This window comes from Tenebrio molitor, chromosome 1, assembly GCF_963966145.1.
Source record: "Tenebrio molitor chromosome 1, icTenMoli1.1, whole genome shotgun sequence".
Classification (NCBI taxonomy): Eukaryota; Metazoa; Arthropoda; class Insecta; order Coleoptera; family Tenebrionidae; genus Tenebrio; species Tenebrio molitor.
In genome coordinates this window covers 20,087,801-20,114,602 of record NC_091046.1, presented here as the reverse complement: position 1 = coordinate 20,114,602, position 26,802 = coordinate 20,087,801, and the positions used below count along the sequence as shown (strand labels likewise).

The window sequence follows — 26,802 nt, the reverse complement described above, 5'->3', positions numbered from 1 at the left end:
TTGTAAGCGTTCCTACGAAGATAAGTTTTATGTAGATTAAACAGTTAAAGAGACCCTGTCCTGATGTAACTGATCTAAGTAAAACTTTGGTAACTACTGGCAAACAGAATAGTGCATTTACTAATTCGTGGTAGGTACGGAAAATATGATTGGCTTGTTGGCAGTAAATTACTTAAAAAACTTTTTTTTTATTCTGTTCGTGACTAATAATGCGACAGTGTGGACAAAAACGGGGTATTCTGATTTGAACGATTTAGGGCGTGCATTAGAGAAGCACAATAAGAGTAAAGAGCATATTGCTTTTGCTTGTAAATTCGTTCTTTTCGGTAAACAAAACATTGCCACCGTAATAGACCCCACGGCAACGGCCATACCACTTTGAAAAGCCCCGGTTCTCGCTCGTAATAGTCCCCGCTCGGAAAATGGAAATAGAAAAGTTTAGATAAGAATAGCGTACGGGAAAATCGTGAAATTATCAAGTCTAATTTATATTGCAATTTTTTTGTGCCAGCAAGAGTTGTCGTTTATTTTCCATAATAAACCCAATGCATGATATTGTTTTCTTAATGTTACTGTCATTTTCAAAACGTCCAGGTTAGGGAAAAGTGGAACATCTTGAAATTACGTCTTACCTTTGTAATAATAAGCATTATATCCATCACCACCGCTGAACTGGTGCAAGGTCAAAAAAAAAAAAATAATGCGAAAAAACTGACCAAGTGACTGACCAAAAAAATTGCTGGTGCCTACCCGGCTTTGATCTTGACGAGCCGCTACTGCCCTTTATGTTAGTGGCGCATTGCAGTTACAAAATATTTTTTTTTGGCCTCCTGTGATGGAAACTTTGTAAATACGCACTGTTCACGTCACATGAAACTTTGTTTTTACGGCGACTGTGCGACGGTGAATTTTTTCCACATACTATGCGGCAAAGTAAATAATCCTTATTTTTAAACTTCAGGAACGTAGAAGAAATACACAATTTTAAATTAATAAAGCTTGACTTACAGGAGAACAATATGTATAGGTACAGTCGCGGAATCAAAATTTCGGGCAGTATTTTTCTGTCACTTCAACAAAATCTCTGTAAACCACCTTTTACTGTCATGATGAAAAATCAAAATTTTCTGTGTCGGTCACGCAGTCAGTTTTTGAATTACGAGTTTTGAGTTAATTGCGCTTAATGTAATTAAATCATCGCTTCCACCTGCTGCCTGCCTGTTATTATGCTATAAATCACTATTTATTAATATCAAGATGATAAATATGACAAGAGTAAAAAATGAGGTTATATTAACCTAAAGGTTGTTTCAGAGTTTACAGTATGAAAATGACAATGCTGCCCAAAATTTTAATTCCGCAACTGTACATTTTGAATCAAGAAGTCGATTTATTACAGTTTTTTCCACATGTAAGCATACCTTTTTGAAATTTGAACGTCATATTTTTTATATAGGTTAGGTGAGTTTGACAACATAAAATGTCGCTGATATTTAAAACACCATAATAGTGTTTGTTTTATCCTCTACGTTTACACGATGCTCTTCGGGATGTTATAATACTGAGCTACCTCTGGATCGACAATCCTTCTTCTTACTTGGAAAGAATGAGCATTTTCGCGTTTTCGGTTAGATTAGGCATTTTGTTTGTCAAAATTGACATTGATCATTGACAAAAATTGTAAGTGCAATTCACACTGTAGAAAATTAGGTGTACTCTATAATTTTGAAATTAACTGTAGTTTGCCGCGATCTGCGTCAATTTTCGGGGAGTAAAATTCATGTCCGCACCGGACTTCAGTTCTTTGCTAAATGTAACAAAAATTATCAAAACGTGAATAGCAAACGATTACCACTTACTGTGTTTTCAATTTGGTTGTAGGTCGTAAAATTTTATGGTACTTTAAGTTAAAGATCTTGCGGGGCTTATAAATCCTAGTTTACCACTAGCAGGTAATATTTTAAGCAGGGTTGTATTGTACATTTTGTATATTTGCATTGTACGGCAAACGGCATGCGCCGCTTCCCAACCTTTTCAAACCCAACCATTGTGCCCGTTAATCGCTCATAATATGCAATAAAATTTTACGACCTACAACCAAATTGAGAATACAATACAGCTGTTTACATTTCAACAGTGAACGGTTATTTTTTGCGTTATTTTTTAATTTTGACATCATGGCATCTGACATCCACGCTGTGGCCAGGCCCACAACGCCACAACGGGCGGCTCGTCTTTAATCACAGTCGAATCGATTAAATATTGGATAATAATTTCGTTATTTCGCTTTTTCGCTTGTCTTTAATAGGGATAATTTAATTATTACATATTTCGTGTACTTAATTGATAATTGTAATTGATAAATAAATCGTGACAAACATTTCAAATGACCTTACATTTGACCCGGTCGAGCCGCCTGTGGGACACTTCTACTCCTAGGACTTGAAGTACGTCTACTCCGCTCAGAAAAAAAAATGTCTTTATGGAGATACACAAAGGCGCGATTTTCGACCGCTTGAAGATAAAAGCTATTTTTTGCAAAAGGAGTGATTCGCACGACTGCTTATTCGAGGTTCGAAGAATGAATCACATTTGACATCTATGTTTTGGACAGCTGATGAAATTACGCTATACGTTAACGGAAACAAAGGCAAGCAAGCACCAGGCCACTTGACCACAAATTTGTTTGAACACTATCATTTGAAATAGCTTCAGTTCAAAATCATTACCAGCTAAAAATAAACGTTCTACGAACAATGTAAAAGTGACCTTATGATATTTTTACCCCTAAGACAAAAATTCCCACGAAGGAAATTATTTTAATTATTAACTCACCAATCGAATTTAGTAACATTTAATAAATAATAAATAAAAATAAAAAAAGTTCGCGCATTGAGTTGTTACCTTGATGGTAGTATATCTACTATTTTAAAATGATTATAGTAATTGTAATCATTCAGTATCTTTACTTATACCGTGAGATCACTTGAATTTATAATTAAAGTAGACCATGACCTTTAAATTAAATTGGGAATACTGTCGACAACTTGATTTGAAGTGTCAGTGACGCTCCAAAATTCAATACAAAATATGAAACACTTTGAACATTTTATATGATTGTTAATAAAACTGTATTATTTTCTAGTGCTTCATTTCTTTTAAATTGAAACGAATGAACATAATAATCCTAAACGTCAACAGTGTTGCCAATCTAATTTAAAAGTCATAGCATACTTTAATTATATATAAATGGTCTCACGATATATTATGTAAAATTTAACCTATAAACTTATCTTACCTTTTTGACGATCATAGGCATTTATGCATTCTGAAGTCATGAATTGACTAATAAGTGCAGTCTTGCCAACACCTTGAGCACCAAGTAATGCAACTATGTAATTGGAAACTGGTACAGGGTGTTCGAATTCATTCAAAAGAGGAGGAGGTGTTGCACCCGTTAAAGTTGGCGGGCATAAACTATTACTTCTTGATCGTCTTCTTCTAAATGAATCTCCTCTATTTACTATTCCTAAAAAATAGATAAAGCTATAATTAAAATTAAATCAAGATTAAATCTACTTTTTTCATTAAAAAAGAAACACGATGTGTAACAAAGAAAATTTTTGTTTTTGTATTGAGCAACAATTCCAACAATAATTAATACGAGAAAATTCTCGTATTAATTATTGTTGGATTTTTTTTTTGCGACAATTAAAACATTGAAAATAGTTATTTGTATCACAAGGCTAGAAGATGCCATTTTGCAAGTGCAAGTACAAGCACGGTTTGTGAAGCAGAGGCGTCAGCCGAGGCGCTACAAGTGCGACCACTTGCAAAACATTTTCTAGCCGTGTAATACACAACAATTTTTCGGTCGACAATTTGTTTAAAGCAAAATATAATACTACTATCCCACCTCCACCCGGCGGCACGGCAATTTTGCCGGAGTACATACACTATTACGGATATTACTATCAAGTAATAGTGCAGTGCTTATCAACATAATTACCGGCGTCTCGCCTTCGCATTTTGACTTTGTTGTGTATTATGTTCTGTGTCAATGTTAAGGAACTTCCTCACGATGTGACATGAGTAATAATATACCTTTTTGAATTTCAACTACCAATGTGTTATCTAAATCCAGAATTTTTAAATTTTTAAAAAGAGATTGCGGTACTATTCCCGTTACAATTACAAGTGGTAAAATCGAAATTTTTTCTAAACACCAAAGATTTATCATAGCAACGGAGAGCTCTAAATAGTTATTAATTTTTGTGTTATATGTCTGTGTTATATTGTGTGAATTTGGAACAGCTATATCTAAAAGATATGCTTGCTTTTGTTGTTTATTTAAAATAATAATGTCTGGTCTGTTATGCTTAATATGAATGTCAGTTAAAATTGTTCTATCAAAATATGACTTGTAACTGTCATTTTCCAAACAACTTTCTGGTCTATAACTATAATGTGGTTGTGTATTCTTTAATAAATTGAATTTAACAGCTAAATTCATGTGTATAATTTTAGCGAATATATCGTGATGTTTTTTATATTCGCTTTGAGCCAAAACGGTGCAAGAAGAAATGATGTGTTCAATTGTTTCCCCTTCAGTTCCGCAAATCCTACATTTATCAATTATTGATTGTAAACCGCATATGTGTTTTTTATAATTTCTTGTATTTATAACACGATCTTGTATTGCAAATATAAAACCCTCCGTCTCAGGGTGAATATTTGATTTCTTAAGCCATGCATGAGAGGCCTGAACATTAACTTCTGGTTGTTCCAGTTCTTTAAAGAATCTCCCATGTAAAGACTTCTGTTTTATATTTGCTATAGTGTCAGGTATAATTTTTGTTAAAATATTACCGGATAGGGAATTTATTTTTCTTCCATTGGCAACATAAAGGACCATCGCTTGATACCCCCTTCGGTCCCTACTGTTATACACAATGTACAGCTTGCCATAAAGGATATAAATTTGCCCGACATCAATATTTCACACTTTAAAAATTGTACAAAAATTCCACATGACATTGACATTTTCTGCTGCCAATCTAAAATCTTTCATTTAAAATTCCTCTTTCGATTTTCTTGCCTAGGCAAGGGAATGCTATTTTCCAAAGGATTTAGAGTATTTAGACGAATAGAAAATCAGTTTTTCAAGGCGGAGGCCGAAAAAAGAGTTTTTCTCCAACCGCCTTAAAAAAGGTTACTTTTAATACCGTTTTATGTCACTAATGGCCGGTTGCACCGCATTTTCGTTAATCATATATTAACTAAAACGAGATTTAAACTTAAGGGTGTATTAAAATTTGTTTCATTGCACCGCATATTTTAAAGTCTGTTTAAGTAAACATGATTAATTAATTAATTTAAACACTAATAATCGAATTGTAAACAAACCCCTTGACAACGGAAGAAGAATTCCGCTAGAGGCGCTACTATTTGACAGTTTCAAAGTTGACAATTTCAAGAAAAAGTGGAAAAAGTCAGAATAAATTGTAAACAATTTGTGAGAAGTTCGAAAATTAATGATTTCCATTTTATAAAATGATGAAAAACGAGACAAAAATGAAGAGAAAACGTTGTCCGAATTATTCCCCGGAGGAAAAAACGCTTCTTTTGAGTATTGTACATAAGAACATAAGTACAAGAGTATCATAGCGAATCAAAAAACAGACGTGGTTAGTTCGGAGGAAAAAAGTAAGTGTTGGTCGAAAATTGCCAAGGATTTTAATAGTCAAAACCCCCGCTACACAGATTTTTGTATCCAACAAACAAGAAAAACGGCTGCTAAAGAAAATAAGGAAACACACAAGACTGGTGGAGAATCCAAAAAGAACAATAAAGGGAATTCAAGTAGTGAATTGATCTTGAGCAGCGTTAACAAAAAAACTGTACAAGGACTTACAAATGAGTTTGATTGTGATGCTACATTGGAACCAGCGGAATTAGAAGTAAATAAAATTAAAGTAAAATGTGCTTTTATTAAACAATTGCGAAATATCTTATAACAACTTACATATCAGCAGGAAATTCTATTTCCTCTTCAATTAAAATCAAAAAATGTAAAACACTTGCTTTTGTGAGATTGAACGTCGAATAAAATGTAAATTTATCCAGTTCATGAAAACGATCAGACCTTGTGAACTGAAACCGTGGAAAACCAAAATCTATGATCTCCAAGAAGTCATCAAAATCTTCCATGTTGATTTTAAATTTGAAGTCACATTGACATTAATGACATTACATAAACTCTATTTAAGGGTTAAGGGGAAGAATACGCCAGTGGTGAGAGCCAAATTAAGGCGATTTTTGTCGACAAATTGTGGCCAAACTAATTAATAAATTTTCCTGAAAAAAATATATGCCATAAAACTAGTGTAGATTGAAGGCTCTTGATATTCACAATGTTCAAGACGGCCTTAGTTTTCCCAAAAAAAAAAAAAATAAGAAATCGCCTTACTTCAGAATATTTTTCTGAACAGGACTTTATTCAGATGAGAACAAGAATAATCAAGATGTATCGATTGATGTGTTGATGAAGTGTTTGTGAAATTTCAAATTTGTTGAGTAATTAACTAATTACAATCGTTGTAATTCCTTGACAAAATTTGATTGTACGGAGTGAAAATGCAGCTATCAGCATTCTATCCTTCGCGTGTTGTCTCCGTCAAAGGCCTGGCGCCTCGACTGTGTTGGACGGGGTCGCACTCGAAATGTTTATTGCATCCTGGAATTTGCGTTCAGGTAGAGTAAAACTAGGAGCGTAATGAAATTTACAAGAAAAAAGTTTCTGCATCTACGTTCTGCATTTACTTTTAGCTTGATTTGATAGAGCATTGACTGTGAACAGTTGATATTCGTAATAAAGCGTAATAATAACACTTCAGAAATTTTTCCTAGAATTATCACTGTCATTTTCTCCTCCTTCCTCGAATTTTGCTAAACTCATTTTTGATGCACAGTAAAATTTTTGTTGTTTTCAACTAAGTTAACTAACGCTTTGAGAGTCATAAAGACTACGTATAAATTAAAAAAATTCATGGAATTGTCATGCCGAATACAGCTCGGTGGTACGAAATTACCGGAAATTTTGCTCCACATTTTACTCGTATTTGTTTCTTAAACAATTTGTCGTCGAAACAAATATTCGTATAATGAGATCGAAAATTTCCGGCAATTTCGTACCCTCTCGTTGTATGTATTAGTACTGAAAATTGCATGACACTATGGAAGAACCAATCTGAATTTAGTATTTAATAAGATTACCATAGCAACACATAAAAATTCCGAAAATGTTTTGACTACTCTAAAATTAATAATAAGTGGAAAATTTTTTCACAAGAACTAACCCCTGATTTTTAAATTTCTCTCTTTGCTTTATTAAATTTGAGTTTTTTCTTGAAATCGTGATGTCATGCAATTTTCTTATCGAAGACCACTCGTATGTTGATAGAATCCGGGAATTTTGTTCTCGTGATTGTCAAAAACGTGATTAATTAGTTCGAGCGGAACAATCAACACACTCGGGGTATTGTAAGTGAAAATAGAAAATATTATTTAGAGGAAGGTGAATGTATTTTTAAAAACAATTAGCGGTACAGGGCTCATAGTTACGGGTAGCCGGAGTAGCCAGAAGGGTCCGGCACCACTAAGTTGGGGTAGAGAGAGGAAACGATTGAACAGTGATAAAAAAATTATATTTATGCTTATTTTCCCTCAACATCAAATTGAAGGGTATTTGTTTTAAAACTTTCAATTGCAGCCTCCATCCAGACATGCAAAGTACTTCCTTCGTCCAGTTTAATTTTACTGACACTAGTAATAGCCAATGTTAATTTTTTTTTTTAATATCTATCTTTTTTAATCTCAAAATCATACGGGCTGAAAGGTTATAGTTTTGACCTAATGTATTTTAATTATTAGAAAATATTTTCAGAATTTAGCGACATTTGAGATCCAGAGCGAACTAGTGTAACTTAGAGGTGTTAAATAAAGCGTTAAATAAGTTAATTGAGTTTCTTTAAATCGTCGATCCACGGAGTGTGAAAACGTTACACTATTACCTATTATTATGCCATATATCCGCAAAATAAAGAATACATAAGTTGTCTGGCAGTTGGGCACCACTTGTTCTTTCAAGTGTCGTAAAACTGGTGACAAAACTGTCGTTGCCCTGTTGTAAACTGATTATGAGAAGGTACCAGAGAAGCCAACACGACGTAGAAAAATTTTATACCGAACACAGCATTTCGTGAAGAGCGCTAAATATGAAAATTAGAATTTGGCTCTCACCGCTGGCGTATTCTTCCCCTTAATTCGCCGATTTTGGCTACTTTACTAAACTAAGATTAAAGGTTATTTAAAGTGCGGTGCAAACAAACTTGTCAAATTAAATAATACTTAAGATTTATCACTGGATTAAAAGTGCGGTGCAACCGGCCATAAAGTTGATGTTTTTGAAACTGTACAAAAAATTACGCGTTACTAAGGCAACAGTTTTACCTCCTAGGATTAAAATCAACTCTTTCAATGATTACGCAAGTTAATGTTTTAATAGTTATTTTTGTTACAAGTACTTAAAATATGTATGTACAGTTTTTGCGCGCGAATCGTTGTTGCTGAACAGCAGATGAGTCTGCAAAAACTTTTTTTCTACTTTGGGTCTATATAAAAGCTATTACGACACGGATTTTAAATGCTATAATAGAAATTTGCGTTTAATGGTTGTATTGAAACATGCTTTATTTACCTAAATGATCCTCAAAAGTTTTTAGGGACTCATTTTTGAGAGCATATACAAAATAGTTATTTGTGTATCAAGGCCAAAAAGTGCATCTTTTTCGTCCGAGTCTGGGTTTTCTAGTCGAGGTGCTACCGAGATTTTAAAACAGACGAGGACAAAAGGCACTTTTTGGTCGAGGTGCACATTAAATTTTTTAGGCGACGGCACGAACTACAAATCAAAAGACATCATTGGAAAAAGTACAATAGTTATTTACACTACGAGAGAGGAAGGTAAAGCTTTTGTTCACGCGAATTGCATGTTCGGCCACGAGGCACAGCGGAGTGGACCATGCAATTCAAGTGAACAAAAACGGCCTTACTCTCGAGTGCTGTATTTGGTTTTGTTCGATACCTTAGATACCTCCTTGGAAAATGAGTCTGTAACTTTACATTCAAAATTTTAAATAAAATAAATAAATCACATTTTCGGAGAGATCTGTTGTTATGGAAAAATATAAAATTCAAAGTAAACAAAATTTTATAAAGTCAATAAAGTGATTGTGTTCACGTTGTGGAAATGAATGTTGAAGAATTCTATGTTCCTAATGATGTCCTGGACGAGGCAAGTGCCGCGAAGTACCAATCGGTGCCTACGAAATCAAAATTACGATACACAATGGCAGACCGAGAAACGGATCAAGGGAAAAGACGAAAATGTGATGGCATATTTTAAAAATATAGAAGCAGCATCAGCGTGGTCGTGATATTCAATGTTGAAGAGTAGCTACACTGTTTGTATTTCAAAACGTTGACATCTCCAGGTAAGAGGTTTTTTAATAAGCTATTAGTCGTTTTAATATACAATAATAAATGGTACAGGTTCAGCAGTCTCACCTCCTTTTTGAAAACAAAATGTAGAAAGTATCAGCCGAAAAAAGCTGCAACTTGTTCACGAAACGATGTTTGCAAGTTTTTACTGGAAGCGGCGGACCAAGAGTGGATCCTTCAGATAGTTGTATTGATGATGGGCATATTCGGTGGCTGTCGTTGTGATAAATTATGTAAAATGATGAATTGTTATAGTTATTTACTATCCCACCTCCACCCGGCGGCACGGCAATTTTGCCGGAGTACATACACTATTACGGATATTACTATCAAGTAATAGTGCAGTGCGTATCAACATAATTACCGGCGTCTGGCCTCCGCATTTTGACTTGGTTGTGTATTATGTTCTGTGTCAATGTTATTATTGGTATGTAATTATTTTCAATATACAAATTCTTTTTCATAAAATCGAACTTCAATTATGCGTGAAACCTTCACCCACTGGTAACCATGGATGCAGACCCACTTTCTAGGAAGGTATCGAACAAATTTATTTTGTATCTACTTTTTTCAAATATGTATGTAGATACATTTATTAATACATATTAGCAATTTTTATAGTATTTTTTATCACCTTGCCAATAAAACGAGAAATTTACTATTTGTAATACAATTACTTATTTAAATAATTTATGGTGCCAAGACAATAATTATTGCAATTATCATCTGCGATGTCCGGCGGCGTATTAGACATTATACATCACTTTGGCTGACATTTCTTCATCACCCTGTTGCTGTCGATTATGTGAACGTTCACTTTCTTATTATGCACCAAATAAACACCAGAAATAAACGATACAAAATTTTTCGGGCAATTAAAATACTTGGTTAAATTTATTTGTTTTAAGTCGGTTTACTCGGTTTTGTCGGTTTCGTTGTTAACTTACTAAACAGACGCGTTTTAAAATGGCCCACGCGTGCCAAAAAAGACCCAATTTACACACGAACGAGTTGAATACAACGTTTTTTTGTTCGACGAGCCCCTTAAAGGCTCCAAATCGCTTAAAACCTTTAAAATTAGCTTGACGTTTCGTTTTGACAAGTTGTGACATTTATCAAAATCCGTTCACATAGGAGAAAATTCTCAAATTCTGACAGTGTCAAACAAAAAAATCTTTTTTAATATTTAAAATAAACGAGATCAAAGCTGCACCTTTTGAGCCCCCATATTCTAATATGGGTTGACATTGTCCCATCGAGTTGTTCCGCGAATTTTGGGGCACCCAGTATACCACTTTTCACGTTAAACTTTATTATTTTGACTATTTCCTTCAAAACATTTAATTTCAGTCAGATTAAAAATGCCAAATGTGTATGTTACCCAAGTTTATCAATCCCTCATCTTTTTGTTCATTTGAAGCTTTAGGCCGACCCGAACCTACCTTTCGTTTTCCCATTTTTTTTTAATTCTCCATATACTTACTGCTTTTTCAAACTTCAAATTCTAGCGCTATACATTCAAAATTGTCCTATCATTTTCTAGGTGGGAGACTATTCTACCTGTATCTACGGGGTGATCAAGAAGGACTGTTTAAGTTGGTAACACTGGATCGTATTTTAAATCGTATAACAAGAGTAACTTCCGGCTGTTGGTGGCTTGTCGTTGTTAATGCTATACCTATATCAGATATTTGTCAAAGAAACCAACAAAACATATCCAGTTGCAGTGTTATAAATAATCGAATTAAAAAATTTTCTTAATTGTACTGCCAACTTTAACAGTCCTTGATCACCCGGTATTTCGCTTAAATGAGACATTGTAAAAGTTCGTGTAAATTGGTAGAAAAAATTTTGATAGGTACTGTCAAGTAAACAATCAACTGACAAATATTTAACACCAAATTTACGTTAGGAAAATTTTCATTTCCCGTTTTTTTTTTTTTAATTCAGCTGTATGGCGACCATTAATTTGGAAACACCGGCCTAATCTAGTTTACTGGATATTTCTAATATTTGATAGTGTAAGCATTATGTCATGAATTCATGTCACTCATGTCATCCTTGAGCGCATTCAACAGACTGTCGCAGCCGAAATTGATATGTCAATAACATTGTCAAAGTGACAAACAATTTACAATAGAAAAATCTTGGTGTTTTCAAATTAATGGCCGTCACTGTATGTGGCAATAATTTGTTTCGACGAACTATCAACAACTGACAAAACGATCACAATTTTGTCATGACAGTTTTTTTCGCCCCATCTAAGCAACAAGTTTTGCGTAATTACAAAGATAAAGGTATATACTGTCGTGATCAAAAATTCTGGTCGTCAATGTCATTACACAATTTGGTTAGATTGTCACGAATTAAAACATTTCCCTGCCTGATTATACCCATTTCAACAAAGCGTCAAAAAATGACAATGAATGTCATACAAAATTGATGATAGGTAATGATATTTACGACCGTTTTACAATGGAGCATTTTCCATTGCGTCAAAACATGATTTTGACAACCAGTTTTTTTTTGCTCGCGACAGTACATTCTTTATTTTGTCTCTAATTAAATATGATATACCTACTTACCTACGTTATAATTTAAATTTACATTTTACGTAAAATTTGGTGGTGCGTTTGGTTGTGGCTTCGCTTTTGCAATTTTATTTAAAAAACAAATGAAATTGTTAATAATGTAATGAAATGTTAATGTCCGATGCTTGGAAACCTTGCATATAATCAAAATCTTACTTAAACTTTTGTGTTTTGATGCGACGTAATTATTTACATTGAATGTTTCTACATATGTTTCAACACTTAGACATCAGTTACGATGGGTTTCCCAAATTTTTTTAATCGATACTAACATTTTGTGTGTGTGAAAATACAAGTAACTAGATGTTGACCTGGCGTCGGTTCGTGGACATCTTGATCTTGAAAATGTCTAATTAATTTCTTTGTTATAACGTTATAAGGCTGTCAAAAGGTCAAATCAAAAATCTCAAAAGAGATCATGTGTAATGTTATAGGGGTTTTTACTGGCGGACAGAAGAATATGACTGGCGAGTCGTAGACGAGTCTATCACCTTCTGGGGCCGGTAAAACCCGTTACCTTGCGTGTATTGTTGAATATTTTATTTGTTCCTCACTTGTAAATAGTTATACAAACTGGAAACTAAATATTAAAAATTCCGGTATTTGAAAAAAAATCGTATGAGCTTTACACGTATTGCTTTGGAAACTTATATGAGCACGGGTGTAAGATTTTACAGGCTAGCCAGTTAAGAGACATTTTCAAGGTGAATACAGTGACTTGATAAACTGATGTTTACAAGTGCGAAACTATAGTTATTTATGTATTAAGGCCATAATCGACAATTATGCCCGTGGTACATACGTTTTATTCTATTTTATAATTTCTAAAAGATTCAAACAAATATTTAGTATTCCTTAAAGGAAATCAACTAAAAGTTGTGTCCATGCAAATTTAGTTAGCTATTTTGATGTAGTTAGGGTTACTGTGTATATAATGTATGATTTTCTTTAATAAAATAATGTTTGATACCATTGTTTGAATGGTTAAACCAACCGTTGCTTGGCAGATTTTTGACAGATCTGTGCCATAAAGGCCAATTTATGCCCTCATTTAGGGGCGTATAAAGTCGATTATTGACTAAAATAGAATAAATTAGAAAATAATTCGAGGGCAACGTGTTTAAAAGGTCGAGGGCCGCCAGGCCCGAGAGTTTTTAAGTTGCCCGAGAGCATAAACATCGAGTAATGCCCGTGGTGCATACAACGTTTTATGTTTCACTGCATTTGAATTTGTGAACATTTAAAAAATTTATAAATTGTGAACTTGATTTTGCTAAATTTCCTAGTTTGCGGTGGCTCGTATCTATGACGACTTGTTTGAGCGGGCGTAATAAGCGGGCATTATGATTTATACGCCCTAGGGCATTATAGCCTACTTAATATATCTCGTTGTCAAGGTATAAAAAACAAGTGAAACATAAATGTAATTGCATTTACTATTTTGGTTAATCTTTTTCGTTACTATTCAGCACCCTCGCAAGTGACGAATGGTTTTTGTTAAATTTGAGCTGGCCAATTCTCGATTAGTACAAACACCATCGAAATCTGTTCAGCAATTTTTTAGTTATAGGTGGACAAGTGATACCTACCTACATATGTGTATAGAAATCTTGTCTTCTACCGGGTTTTCATAGATGATTCGTGTCACAAAAAGTCTGCGTCTCCATGACACAGATACATGGAGTCACAGCACATCTGATGCATGAATCATTTATGAGAACCTGTACATAATATATTAAGATTAAGATAATACATATTTCGAAAAATATTCCAATTATGTGTTTAAGATTCTTCCTTATTTGAAAATACTCGTATGTGTATGGCAACATTAAATAAAAATCTTTAAAAACAGGAAACAAATTTGAGGCAAAATTTGGAACGAAACTATTTTTAGTATTTTTACATTGAGATTACAGTTACACGCATAAGCTGTATTTGTGCTACGTTTTTAATGATCATTAAAAATTACTAGCTAACTCATATGATTCTTTTGTTATAAATTACTCTTTCTTTTTTATTATCTAATAATATGCATATTCCATGCATACCATTTTAGCAAACACAATTGTAATATTTCGGCAATGATAATAAAAAAAGTATTATATTTTAATATCAAAAATAAACTATTAAAACACAAAAAAAGATAAACCTTTTATACAGTAATACAGTCTAAAAACAGTTTCGATAACTGTTTCCAAAAATATTAGTTCAAGGAACTTAACGCAGCTTACGATTTGAACTACACTTCCAAACGCTCACATGGTTGTCTATTATTAGTATAAATATTTGCAAACATTTTCTCTGAGCGGTAACACTAGTGTTCTGTTTCTGTGTGTACTCAATAAACAATACCACCACGGATCAGTTTAAGTGCAAAGTTATTTTTATCCCCATCCTAAAAATGTATCTGAATCGTATAATTTCAGAAGAAAAATAATGTAAATTCCCATATAAATTATAAACTTTTGATACGTTTCAAGCTTAGTTTCGCTTAATTTCATTCAGTTGGTGACTTGCCAATTTTTAAAATAAAATCATTGTTTGAATTTTTTCGTTTTAAGAAATTTAAATTAATAACATATTATTATTTAAATTACTTTGAACGATAATCTTCAATTTACATTATTTATCAACTGTAATTAGTACACAAGAACTTTTTTTATTGGACTACTTCCCTCACAATATTTAAGCCAATCAAATCGCTTAAATTTTCAAAAATCATCCAATTGGAGCCAAATTAGGCGATAATTTGCACGAGATCATTCTTCTTCATAAAAAACTTTGTGGTCCAAATACCGAATTTTATTTTTGCTTGCTACTTTTTCATAAAAATAACATATATATTTGGGTAAATTTTGTTCGGGAAATAGTCCTCCTAATACCCCTCGGGCATGACAAATTGCCGATAATTTTCTGTTTTCAAGAAAAACTGCTAGCTGAGAATTTTTTGAGTCAAATTCGAACAGAAAATTATCGGTTGTAATTCCAGGAGAGCTCTGAAATGATCGATTTTTAACACGAGCGCTCCCCTAGGTAACAACGAGTGTCACTTTGACAGTATTAATTTCTCGACACCGAAGGTGGAGGGAAATTATGTCAAAGTGACACGAGTGGTTACCTTTTGAGAGCTTGAGTATTAAAACAGATCATTTCAAGAGCTAGAGTGTAATTCGATTGATTATTTCATGAATTAAATAGTACCATTTGACAACAGTATTTATTTTATTAGGTACTTTAGCAATAGGATTGAAAACATCTGAGAAACCTACTTGACGAATTATCGAATTATCACTATAATCCAAAAAATAAAGGCTTAAGATTGGTCGAAAATGATGATGAATGAAATAATCTAGAAAAACGCGTAATTCGACGAGATTATTTTTTAAACAGTCCTCTCAGCCAATCGTAATGAGGAAAAATTTCAAATGGACCAATAGCATCAAAATTACACTGACTATTTGCTAGTAGCTAATTACCGTGACAATTTTTTCGTTGTTAAGGTAGCGTAGCCATTTGTCTCAATACAAACATTAAAAATTCAGCACCGTCGCCATTATGGAGTACCAATCATATTTCGCTTTTGAGATTTGACATAGTTTAAAAAATAGTCACGCCGAATTACATTCGTGATGGTAATTTTTTTGACTATGGCTACAAAAATGTCTTGATAAATCATTCATGGCCTGTTACGAATAAAGTTCTACTTGCTCCTAATAGATTAAAAATTAGAATGACATTTAAATATACAGGGTGTGCTATATTTTTGAACTCAGAAAAACATAATGAATCTAACTGTACCAAAAAAATTGTATGTTGCTATTTAAAAAAATAAAATTGACCCTTGCAAGGTAGGTTTGCTAAGGGCAACATTTTATATCCAGTTTATAGTACTTTTTGAACCCTTTAATTTGACGTATCCCTTGTTGAAATCGGATTTTAAATAAGAGAGATATAAGTTGGGGCGTTTTTTGTATATACTGGGTGCCCCAAAATTCGCGGAACAACTCAATGGGCCAATGCCAATTCATGTTAGAAAATAATGAGAAAACTAATTAATAAATTATATATCTAATAGATTTGAACATATGCGGGCTCAAAAGATGCAGCTTTGATCTTGTAAAAATATCAAATTTTCCTTTTTTCTAGATGATAGCTACACTTCTACTGCACATTATGAAAATATTGAGGTATACAGGTGTCTCAGCTAAGATTTTCGAGCCTAATATCTCGGTAATTTTCCAACGGATTTTTGTGAAATTTAAAATGCAGATATTTTAGACGGTGAAAAGTAAAATCCCTTTAATTATAATGGAATAACCCAAGTCTTAAAAACGTAACTTTTACATACCTTTTTAAAATGTTGAATAACTTAAGATTTATATCAAAAAATTGATCGTCAATAAAAAATGCTGTGAGGAGAAACTCGTCCTTGAAAGACGTCTGGTTTAAAAGAAAAAAGAAAAAAACTGTGTTAAACGTGGTTGCAGATGCAAAAACCTAGACGCGCACGATCACCGAATTTTGGTCACCCCTTTTCGCACAAACGCTTTATCTTTCTAACCTTACAAAAACTTACAAAGTTAAATTTTGACAAGCTTGTCTTTAGAGGAAAAGTTGCTCCCAATTTAGTGATTTTAGGATAGCACCCTAGATGTCTAGATTTTCATATTCGACTCTGTAGTCGAACACCCTGTGGTGTTTTCGAAGTTGGGGCGTTCCTTGTAACACGAGGTACTATAATACATTATTCTTAAGAATTTTAGCCTAAATCTCCTTAGTAAAATGTTTGTATTAAGGGAGATAATTGATTGTATATTTTTGTTTTCTAAAATTTTAAGTCCGGTCCTGTCTATTTCTTCGCTGTACTAGATTAATAACTGACGTGGCCCAGGATGGTGTCTTTCTGGAAATCGTTCTGCGTACTCTCTAGACGCCGCAGCTGCATTTTGATACCGTGATAACATTGCCCATACATTAGCAACTTATCTGTGAGCTCATTATTTTCGTAATGATAAAGCCAATCCGACTAATTAGATGACAATTCTGACAGTATTTTTCATTAACGTCCATGCTCATTTGATTTTTTTTTTGTCAATTCTAATTTCTAACAAATCAGCGCAAATTTGAGCAGGACCGGTTTCAAAAATTTCAAAAAAATTAACTTATTTTATCTTCATTGCCGTACACATGTTACTAAGGAGATTTTGGCTAAAACTCTTTAGAATAACGCATACTATCACATGTTAAAAGGAACGCCTCAACTTCGAAAACAGCCTGTATACAAACCCTATACTATACCGTTCGAAAGCTTGTCAAAAAAGCTTTCGACCAGTGCAATAATAAATACGGGGTGCTATTTGAAAAAAATGAGTTTTTGAGATTTTTATTTTGTTGTGTTTAAAAAATCACAGTAGCTATTTACGACTGAGCAGGTTGTTGAATAAACACTCAACAGATGGGGCAAACATTCACGAATCAAACAGCATCAATCATTTTAATTTATGCGCAACGATTTGGAAGGTACGGTCGCGATCAATAAATTTTGGACACTAGTGTCATCGTGCTGTCATACATTCTAAAACGACCTTTATGTATTAATAACCTTAATTTTGATTGTTGTGTCAATTTTGAAAATGTCAGATTTACCGACAAAACATTCAAGATGTTTAGAAAATCGGTCAAATGGAGTAGAACGAGGTTGTAATTAATAAAAAATTGAAAATAAATATGTAAATAAAAACTACGGGGTGATCAAGAAGGATTGTTTAAGTTGGTGATACTGACTTTTATTTTTAAATGTTACAATTGGAGTAACTTCCGGTTGTTGATGGCTTCACACTGACAGCCGCATCAGTGACAAGTCAAACTTGACATTTCAAATTAAATTAAACATGCTGGTGAATTGTTCGAGAGAAGAGTTAATTTATGTTTAGAGCAAAATGGGGAGCACTTCGAGAATTTCCTTTAGTTAATTTTTAGATTATTATTCCGAATTCCAACTTTGATTTCTTTTGCCGTTAATTTTTACTCTCATAACCTACCATTTTGTCGTTGTTAATGCTACGTCAGATATCTGTCAAATAAACCCAAAAAACATATCCGGTTGCAGTGTTGTAAATAGCCAAATAAAAAAATGTTCTTAATTGTATTGCCAACTTAAACAGTCCTTCTTGATCACCCGGTATAAACTTAATATTTTGTCATCGCTCATATTGACAAATTGTAGATAAATTTGACAACAATTTCATTATTCATGTGTGACAATTTCAATAAAGCATGATTTACAGTATTTTTTTTTATATGACAGAATTTAATGATCGCAATAGTATGAATTTTCGAACGGAACCCTGCAATTCGAAATTCTGGTAAAGTAAAGCGCCACAGATTAAAAACGATGGCAGATAAGTAAAAACGACCTCTATAATTTAGCATAGAATCCAAAAATAAAATCAAACTGGGTAGGTTCCATCTAAAAAAAACATAACTTTAGTATTTTTATAATATTGGGACACCTGTATATATACCGCAATATTCTCCTAATATGCAGTAGAAGCGTAGGTATCATCTAAAAAAAAAAGAAAAAGTTGATATCTTTAATAACAAACAAGTTATAGAACTTTTTCGCAACTCTGAGACCTGACCTGTATATGTACGGTTTTTTTTATGAAATCGCAAAACGGAAAGCAACCACGAGTATAATTTTCATGCAACTTTTTAATTTTATACTAAATTAAGCGATTGTTAAATTTTATTTTGAAATACATTTTTAATGACAAAAAGAAACTCTTAGATCCTTAGAATCTTAAATGGGTATGGTTCTCTATTATGTCTACGCGCGGAATTTCCTACTTGTGTGGTGGCTATACTCGTAAGTATGTATACCGGGGTTAAGTAATTAATGAAGGATTATCTGCCACTCTGTCTAACGTAACACACCAATAGCAAATATGCTCGTAACATTAATTTTCTTAATATAGTTGGATATATTACACCTACGAGAAATTTTATCTTTTGCTTAAGCACTAAATATATTTTCTAACATAGATTATTTAGAGAGAAAGACAATAAAAATGTTGTTAAATACACATGTCAATATTAGCAGTATGTACTTCAATTTTTTTTTCACTACTAGTCTCAGAAGGCGTCATTATTTACTCCTGAACCGAGCCCAGAAGTAGAATTTCTCTCCCACGGTATTACACTATCCCACCTCCACCCGGCGGCACGGCAATTTTGCCGGAGTACATACACTATTACGGATATTACTATCAAGTAATAGTGCAGTGCTTATCAACATAATTACCGGCGTCTCGCCTCCGCATTTTGACTTTGTTGTGTATTATGTTCTGTGTCAATGTTAAGGAACTTCCTCACGATGTGACATGAGTATAATAATATACCTTTTTGAATTTCAACTACCAATGTGTTATCTAAATCCAGAATTTTTAAATTTTTAAAAAGAGATTATGTGAATTTGGAACAGCTATATCTAAAAGATATGCTTGCTTTTGTTGTTTATTTAAAATTGTAATGTCTGGTCTGTTATGCTTAATATGAATGTCAGTTAAAATTGTTCTATCAAAATATAACTTGTAACTGTCATTTTCCAAACAACTTTCTGGTGTAAATATAATTTTTTAAGGTAATTTTATATCTACACGCGATTGGTCAATTAACACCGTTCTTATTTTAAAATTCGATGAGGATGAATTTTTTAAAATATTTTTCCAATTATTCCCAGAAGATGATGCTTTCACCGTATTATTTTAGTCCGCCAGTTCTGATAGACTCTGTAGAACTTCATCGTCTAACTCCACAGTTTGGATCTAGATTTCACCAGTCATATACTCATATTAGTCGTTTGGCGATCTTTTTGGGACCGAGGTGGCCATGACCATCTGGTGATTTTGTTGGCAGTACCCCGGTGGTAACTACATTTCCTGAAGGAAATTGACACTTTTTGTGTTGGGTTAGGTTGTTTTCAGTTTAAGGTTGCATTTTCTGAATAGGTACAGTCACCTTCAAATAAATCTGGGACAACTATTATAACGTAACTCTCAATTTCACTTGTTCATATAAATCTGGAATAACTTATTTTGGGTTTTAAATGTGGCTTCAAACACTTAATTAACTAACATTTTATTAAAAAATATATTTTGGCTAAAATTAACAATTCAGTGGTTGTTATTTTATTATCATAACGCACTTTGCAGTTAAATTGCTTTGAAAAGTAGAATCAACTTTGTAGTGACCTAGTTTAAAATTTAAATTTTTATTACCGGTACCGCCACGAGAGTGCGCCATAGTACTAGCGGCTAGACTCGGTACTAAGCGATGGGGTTGGTAATCCTGGGGAGTGGTGAACTCTGCGAGCGAAAATATAGCGGGGGTAAAACGGGCTCGCGCGGGTGGTTGATGGGGGTAGGTCACTTTTGTTTGGTTTTTCGAAACGAACAGACCTTGCGAAGAGCGATCCAGTTTCTAACATTTGTAAGTAAAATCTGATCAATTTCACTACCGTCCCGAGTAGATATTTGTGTCCCTGTGAGGAATTCGACGTTTTTCATTCACTTGGGTAATTTATTCCACGTTCGTTGCCTTTTTTGTGTTTTGTTTTTGGGACCAGGACCACGTGGTAAGGGTATCTATGTTGTAGATTTCATTTTGTTGCATGCTGTTTCTTTAAGAAGCGCCGCCCATTTGTTAATTTTAAGCGTTATCCCTAAGTTTCTCCCGGGAGGTCCATTTTTTGGTAATCTGTTAATTTCGAAAATTAGTAGCCGTCGTCCGGACCACGTGCGTCCATTTTGTTTTTCTTTCACTAACACTAACGGCACTCGACCCGCCATATTTTTGTTGTCTGGTCTGTTATGCTTAATATGAATGTCAGTTAAAATTGTTCTATCAAAATATAACTTGTAACTGTCATTTTCCAAACAACTTTCTGGTGTATAACTATAATGTGGTTGTGTATTCTTTAATAAATTGAATTTAACAGCTAAATTCATGTGTATAATTTTAGCGAATATATCGTGACGTTTTTTATATTCGCTTTGAGCCAAAACGGTGCAAGAAGAAATGATGTGTTCAATTGTTTCCCCTTCAGTTCCGCAAATCCTACATTTATCAATTATCGATTGTAAACCGCATATGTGTTTTTTATAATTTCTTGTATTTATAACATGATCTTGTATTGCAAATATAAAACCTTCCGTCTCAGGGTGAATGTTTGATTTCTTAAGCCATGCATGAGAGGCCTGAATATTAACTTCTGGTTGTTCCAGTTCTTTAAAGTATCTCCCATGTAAAGACTTCTGTTGCTATTGTGTCAGGTATATTTGGCTTAACAATGTCTGAAATTATATTATCACTTAAATTTAAAGGTGTGTAGCCTTTATCGGCTGAAACCAAAGCATTGAAAAAGGTGTTATCACGAGCTCTATTGAGGAAATAATTTTTTAGTGAAGCAATTTGATTTTTTAGCAGTATTTCTAGATTTGAAAAACCCCTACCACCGTTTTCGCGTAGTAAATTAAATCTTTCAATAGCAGATTTAGGATGGTGTTTACTAAATTTGGTAAAAAGAACTCTAGTTTTAATGTTTATGTTCTGTAAATTAGTTTTGGACCATTTTATAACACCGAAAGAATAGGTCAGTAATGGAACAGCATATGTATTAACTGCTTTAATTAAATTATTACCGTTTAGTTTTGATTTTAAAATAGATTTAATTCTTAAATAAAATTGCTTTTCTTAATTTTCTTTTATAATTGAGTGTTGAATATGATTTGATTGATTAATACCTAAATATTTATAAAATTCTCCTTTATTTAAATTTTTAATGATTTCTCCTTCTTGAGTTATATATTCTAAATATTCGTAACCCAGGGTTAATAATGAATAACCGTCACCTAGCAACGTTTCAACATTTCACTGGTTAACGTAGACGATTTTCATAGCAATCGTTTAGAAATGACAACTCGGATCCGTCGCATCCGACAAAATAATTTTTTTCACTACTAGTCTCAGAAGGCGTCATTATTGACTCTCGAACCGACCCCAGAAGTAGAATTTCTTTCCCAAGGTTAATAATAATTTTCATTATTAACCAAGGTCAATAATGAGCAGCCGTCACCTAGCAACGAAAGATTTTCTTTGATTTTATTGGTTAACGTAGACAGACGATTTTCAATTTTCATAGCAACCGTTGAAAAATGAGAACTCGGATCGTCGCATCGGACAAACAAATTTAATTAATAATTATTATTAGGAAGGGTTTTAACGGATCTAGTAGTGAAAAAAATAATATATACACCACGCTAGAGAAGACAATTTTAAGCCTCGCTTAAAAAAATGTCTTATCTACCTTGGCGTATAACATACTATTATTAATACATAATTATTATCAGAAAGGGTCTTAACGTATCTAGTACCTAGTGAAAAAAAAAAGTATATAAACCACGGTAGAGAAAGAAGTCCCTTATAGCCTTCGTGCCTTACATCTAATCTTGGTGCTCTGGCTCATGAACTTCTCCACCTTGGTGTATAATATACATACTATTATATAAATTTGGCAATGTATGGAAACTCTTTATTTGATTACCGTAATTACACGTTAATGCCGATGGTCATATTAGAAAGGGCATTCACATCATAGTACAGGCAAGTACTAATGACATCTCAGGAAACTTTACACGTTGGATAGAATCTGAATCAAAAGATTTTGAATGATTAATTAAAAACAAGAAGGTTTTTTTTTTGTCATTGAGTGTTCTATGCGCTAACTAAAACATTCCCACTCAAAAAAAAGGTTCGTATGAAATGATACAATAAAAAATTTCAAATTACACATATCTATGATATGATATCGCGATAGGTGGCGAAAATTACATAAATGTGTGATTCTAAAGCAGCAATGGTAAGTTTAGTGATCTCAATTTAAAATTTAAACAGGAACGAATCTTTAAAATTTAATAAGTGGCTGCAATTCGCGTCAATGATCAAAGAATAATGTCTGAAAGCATAATTAGGGGAATATCTTTAACAAATACTTAAAATCTATTTCAGGTAAAAAGGTCATTGACCTTGAATTGAATTTGAAATAATTTCACTTAAATAAATTGAAAATTTTCAATAAAGCAAAATATTTGGTACAAGTTAGTATAATAGATTAGATAATAGATAATACAAAAAATAAATTCTACACTCGAAGTGAGTTGGACGTATTGCATTGAAATTGTGGATATAAATAATTTCCTTTATCTGTTTTGTGGAAATGTTAGAACATACATACCTACCGTATAATAAATTAGAGTAGGCAAGTAGGTAAACAAAATAAATAAATTATTTAAGATTAAATTTGCGATGTTTATTTGCTCGTATTTTAGATGTGATGTTTATTTGATTAAGAATTGAATAATAAACAGATTCCACAACAAAGAAGATTCATAAATGCGTTAAGCGCTCAAAGAAAGAGTGTTACTGTTTTAGATAGACAAATAAAGTAATAAATCTGCAATGGAACGTATTTAGTATAGCGCTTTTATATGTTTTTCAAAGGTTTGAGATTTTACACATTTTTAAATTTGAATAAAAGGAGTAATCATCTACATTATTGTAATTTTTATTTACGACCAATCTAGTATTTTTAATACAAAGTTTTTTAAGTAGTAGGTATCTTACGTTAAAAGCACAACAAATTAACATTTATAGTAATTCGCAAGTAACATAGGTACGGAAATTAATTTGTAATGCATTAACATTTATACATATGTTAACCTTAAATAATAATAGGTACAGTGTGATCAACAATGACTGAGTCTGTTGGCAATGAAACAATTGAAAAATATTGGTGTTTTTCTATTTCGTAATTGGCACTGACCGGATGTTTTAACTTGACACGACATTTAAAAAAAATTTGGTTTTGTCGGGTATGTTTATGCTATTACAAAAATGACCCTTTGATGGTAAACGTCAAATTCTCCTGTCAACTCTGTCAAAGCTGACAACCGGAAATGCGTTTAGATTACAGTGGTACCAAAATCATTCAAATTTTCATTGCTACCAACAGACTCAGTCATTGTTGATCACGTTGTATAATGCGGCGTATTCTGTAATTTTTAAAGGGGCGTTAAAATTTTAGCGTCTTTTAAAATTTAACTGCCTTTAAATTTAGCGGAGCAGTTACAGAATACTCCAATATCGGTTGATTCAAAATGATTGTGGATAAGTATGGCAACTATGTACGAAAATTTATGTGGCAACTATGTGGGTGGGGTAGAGTTGACATTTGTATGACATTTCATAAGCGTACATTTAAATTTTTTATACCATTGCACATTGACTTGACAATTTTCAAAATTGTGCGACTAAGGGCCGGTTGCACCAACGTGAGTTAAATTTAACTACAGATTAAAATATACGAAAACATTGTTATAAGAATAGGTAACTAAAGTAACGAAGCATTTTAATCCACAGTTAACTTTAACTGGCGTTGGTGCAACCGGCCCTAAGGCCGGTATTTATAGTCGGCAACTTAAGTCCAACTTGAGTAAGTTGTACTCGAGTCCTGAGTTTTGCTCAAGTCTAGATCTGTATTATAGTGAATACTTCGGCTAAACTCGTAAAAGTTAGACTTGAGTCTTACTTCAGTTTTGTTTGAGTCGTGTTGCCATGGTTATACCATACACCTTGTGACAGCTTGTTTTGAATTCTCTTGCAAAATGGAAACCGCGTACAGTTTAAAGGAGAAAATTCTGGTGGTTTCTTTCATACGCGATATGGGAAAGGCAATAGAAAATAAAAAAACAGATGCAGTTTCGGTGGAACGAAAAAATAGTGCTTGGGAAAGGATTACCACCCAATACAATAGCCAACCAGAGAGTACCACAGTACGCACGGCCCAGCAATTGAAAAAATTGTGGGCCAATATAAATATACAAAATACGTTGTTGACGTAGGTATATTTGGAGCTTCTTCTTCTCCTACTTCGTCAACAAAGTCGTAAACATTTTCCATCTTGCGATAGATAAGTATTTAATGCGTACCTACATCTAAAATTCAAATTTGAACATTAGTACAGTCACGATCACGGAATTTCGTCAGTCGTTGTCATTCAACTGACATTAGCTGTAAACCAGGTTTTATACAGGTGTTTATGAAATACGTGTGTGAATTTTAACCAGTGAAAGAACTCGCCAATTTATGAAACTTTTCTCTATAACATAAGTATTCCAAGATTTTTTGCCCCACAATTTTTACCAAACGAGTCGTTTTGCGTGATTAACTAGTTTCTATTTTTTGTAACCATGAGAACCTAAATTTTGATTATTTATTTTTTTCTATAACAATGGAACTTTTTAACAAAGCTCTGTCTTGATTATGATTGGTATTTTTTGGTTGGTAAATTTCAAAACTCGAAATTATTTTGTCATTTTCTACTACACAGACGTTCACCTCAGGTTATCTATGTACGACTGGTCTAATTTTGTTCATTCATGTCGGATTTTTGGAATATCTGAGCTTTAAACAGTTTAAATTTGTTGTCAGAATAACAATATGCATGACAAAATGACAAGAATCGAAAGTGGGGTTACGGTTCCTAAAGGTTTATTTACACTTTACATGAATATCAAGATAGTGACGGCTAAAATTTTTTGGCCGCCATAGTACCTATCGATATAATTGAAACAACGAAACGGAAAAACAGCAGCTGTCAGACAGTATAGAGACAATTTTGGACCGCTAAACTCATGTAAACAAGACTTGAGTCTGCCTAACCCCTACCTTGGGCTTGAGTCAAGCTTGAGTGCTCATCAATGCTCAAGTATTGTTTATAAAACACAAATCGGAACTCAAGTCTGTCTCAAGATTGAGTCTAACGTAAATTTGTACTATAAATACTGGCCTATGAGCTTCAAAGAAATGTCAACTCTATTCTGCCCATACAGTTGCCACATAAATTTTCGTACATAGTTGCCATTTAAAAAAACTTGAGAAAAAAATTGTTTTTCTTCTTTTTTCAGTTTATGATTTATCGAATTGTTGCGTTACTTTTGCCTCTCACTGTATAAGTGAATATTTTGTGTACATTTTCTTGAATACAAATAGAAACAAGAAACACATTTTGCAGTCCCCTACCTTCTTTTGAAGACTACTCAAATATCATATATGTAACACACTTTAGCTCACGAACATCTGTTACAGATGTCGTATTGTCCTTAAGTCTCCTGGATAATTTGACAGACCTTCTTTTACATTCCTAGGATTTATGGCGGTAGTTGCCTATTGTCGGGGTATTTAACTCCCTGACAACAGGGCTGGTAGTAAAACCAAATTAAAAATGGGAACACTATAACAATAAATATTATCTGAATAACGGCAGGAGCGTGGTAGAGGATGGGCAGTAGTCAGTCAAGCTGGACTGAAATTTGGGGTTATCATTGCTATACATTGCTATTTGCTTAATATACTATTATTATTAATGATTATTCTATTTTATTTTACGTGGATGCTTATTTTATTTTTGCTATTTAAATTAAAAATCATAAATGTCAAGTGTTCAATTTTTTTCATCAGTGAATAACCGCTTTATGAAGAAACATTTATACATATTTCTAACAAATTAAGGAACTATAAAAGAAGATTTAAT

The 26,802-nt window shown here is 33.1% G+C and overlaps 1 protein-coding gene across 1 annotated transcript in view; it reads right to left on the bottom strand.

Moving 5' to 3' along the window:
• Positions 1–26,802, bottom strand: part of Rgk3 (Rad, Gem/Kir family member 3) — a 110,767-nt gene that overhangs the window by 71,888 nt on the left and 12,077 nt on the right. The window contains exon 2 of the mRNA XM_069062332.1: positions 3,299–3,529. Coding sequence (XP_068918433.1) covers positions 3,299–3,529 — 231 coding nt within the window. The remainder of the gene's footprint in view (positions 1–3,298; positions 3,530–26,802) is intronic.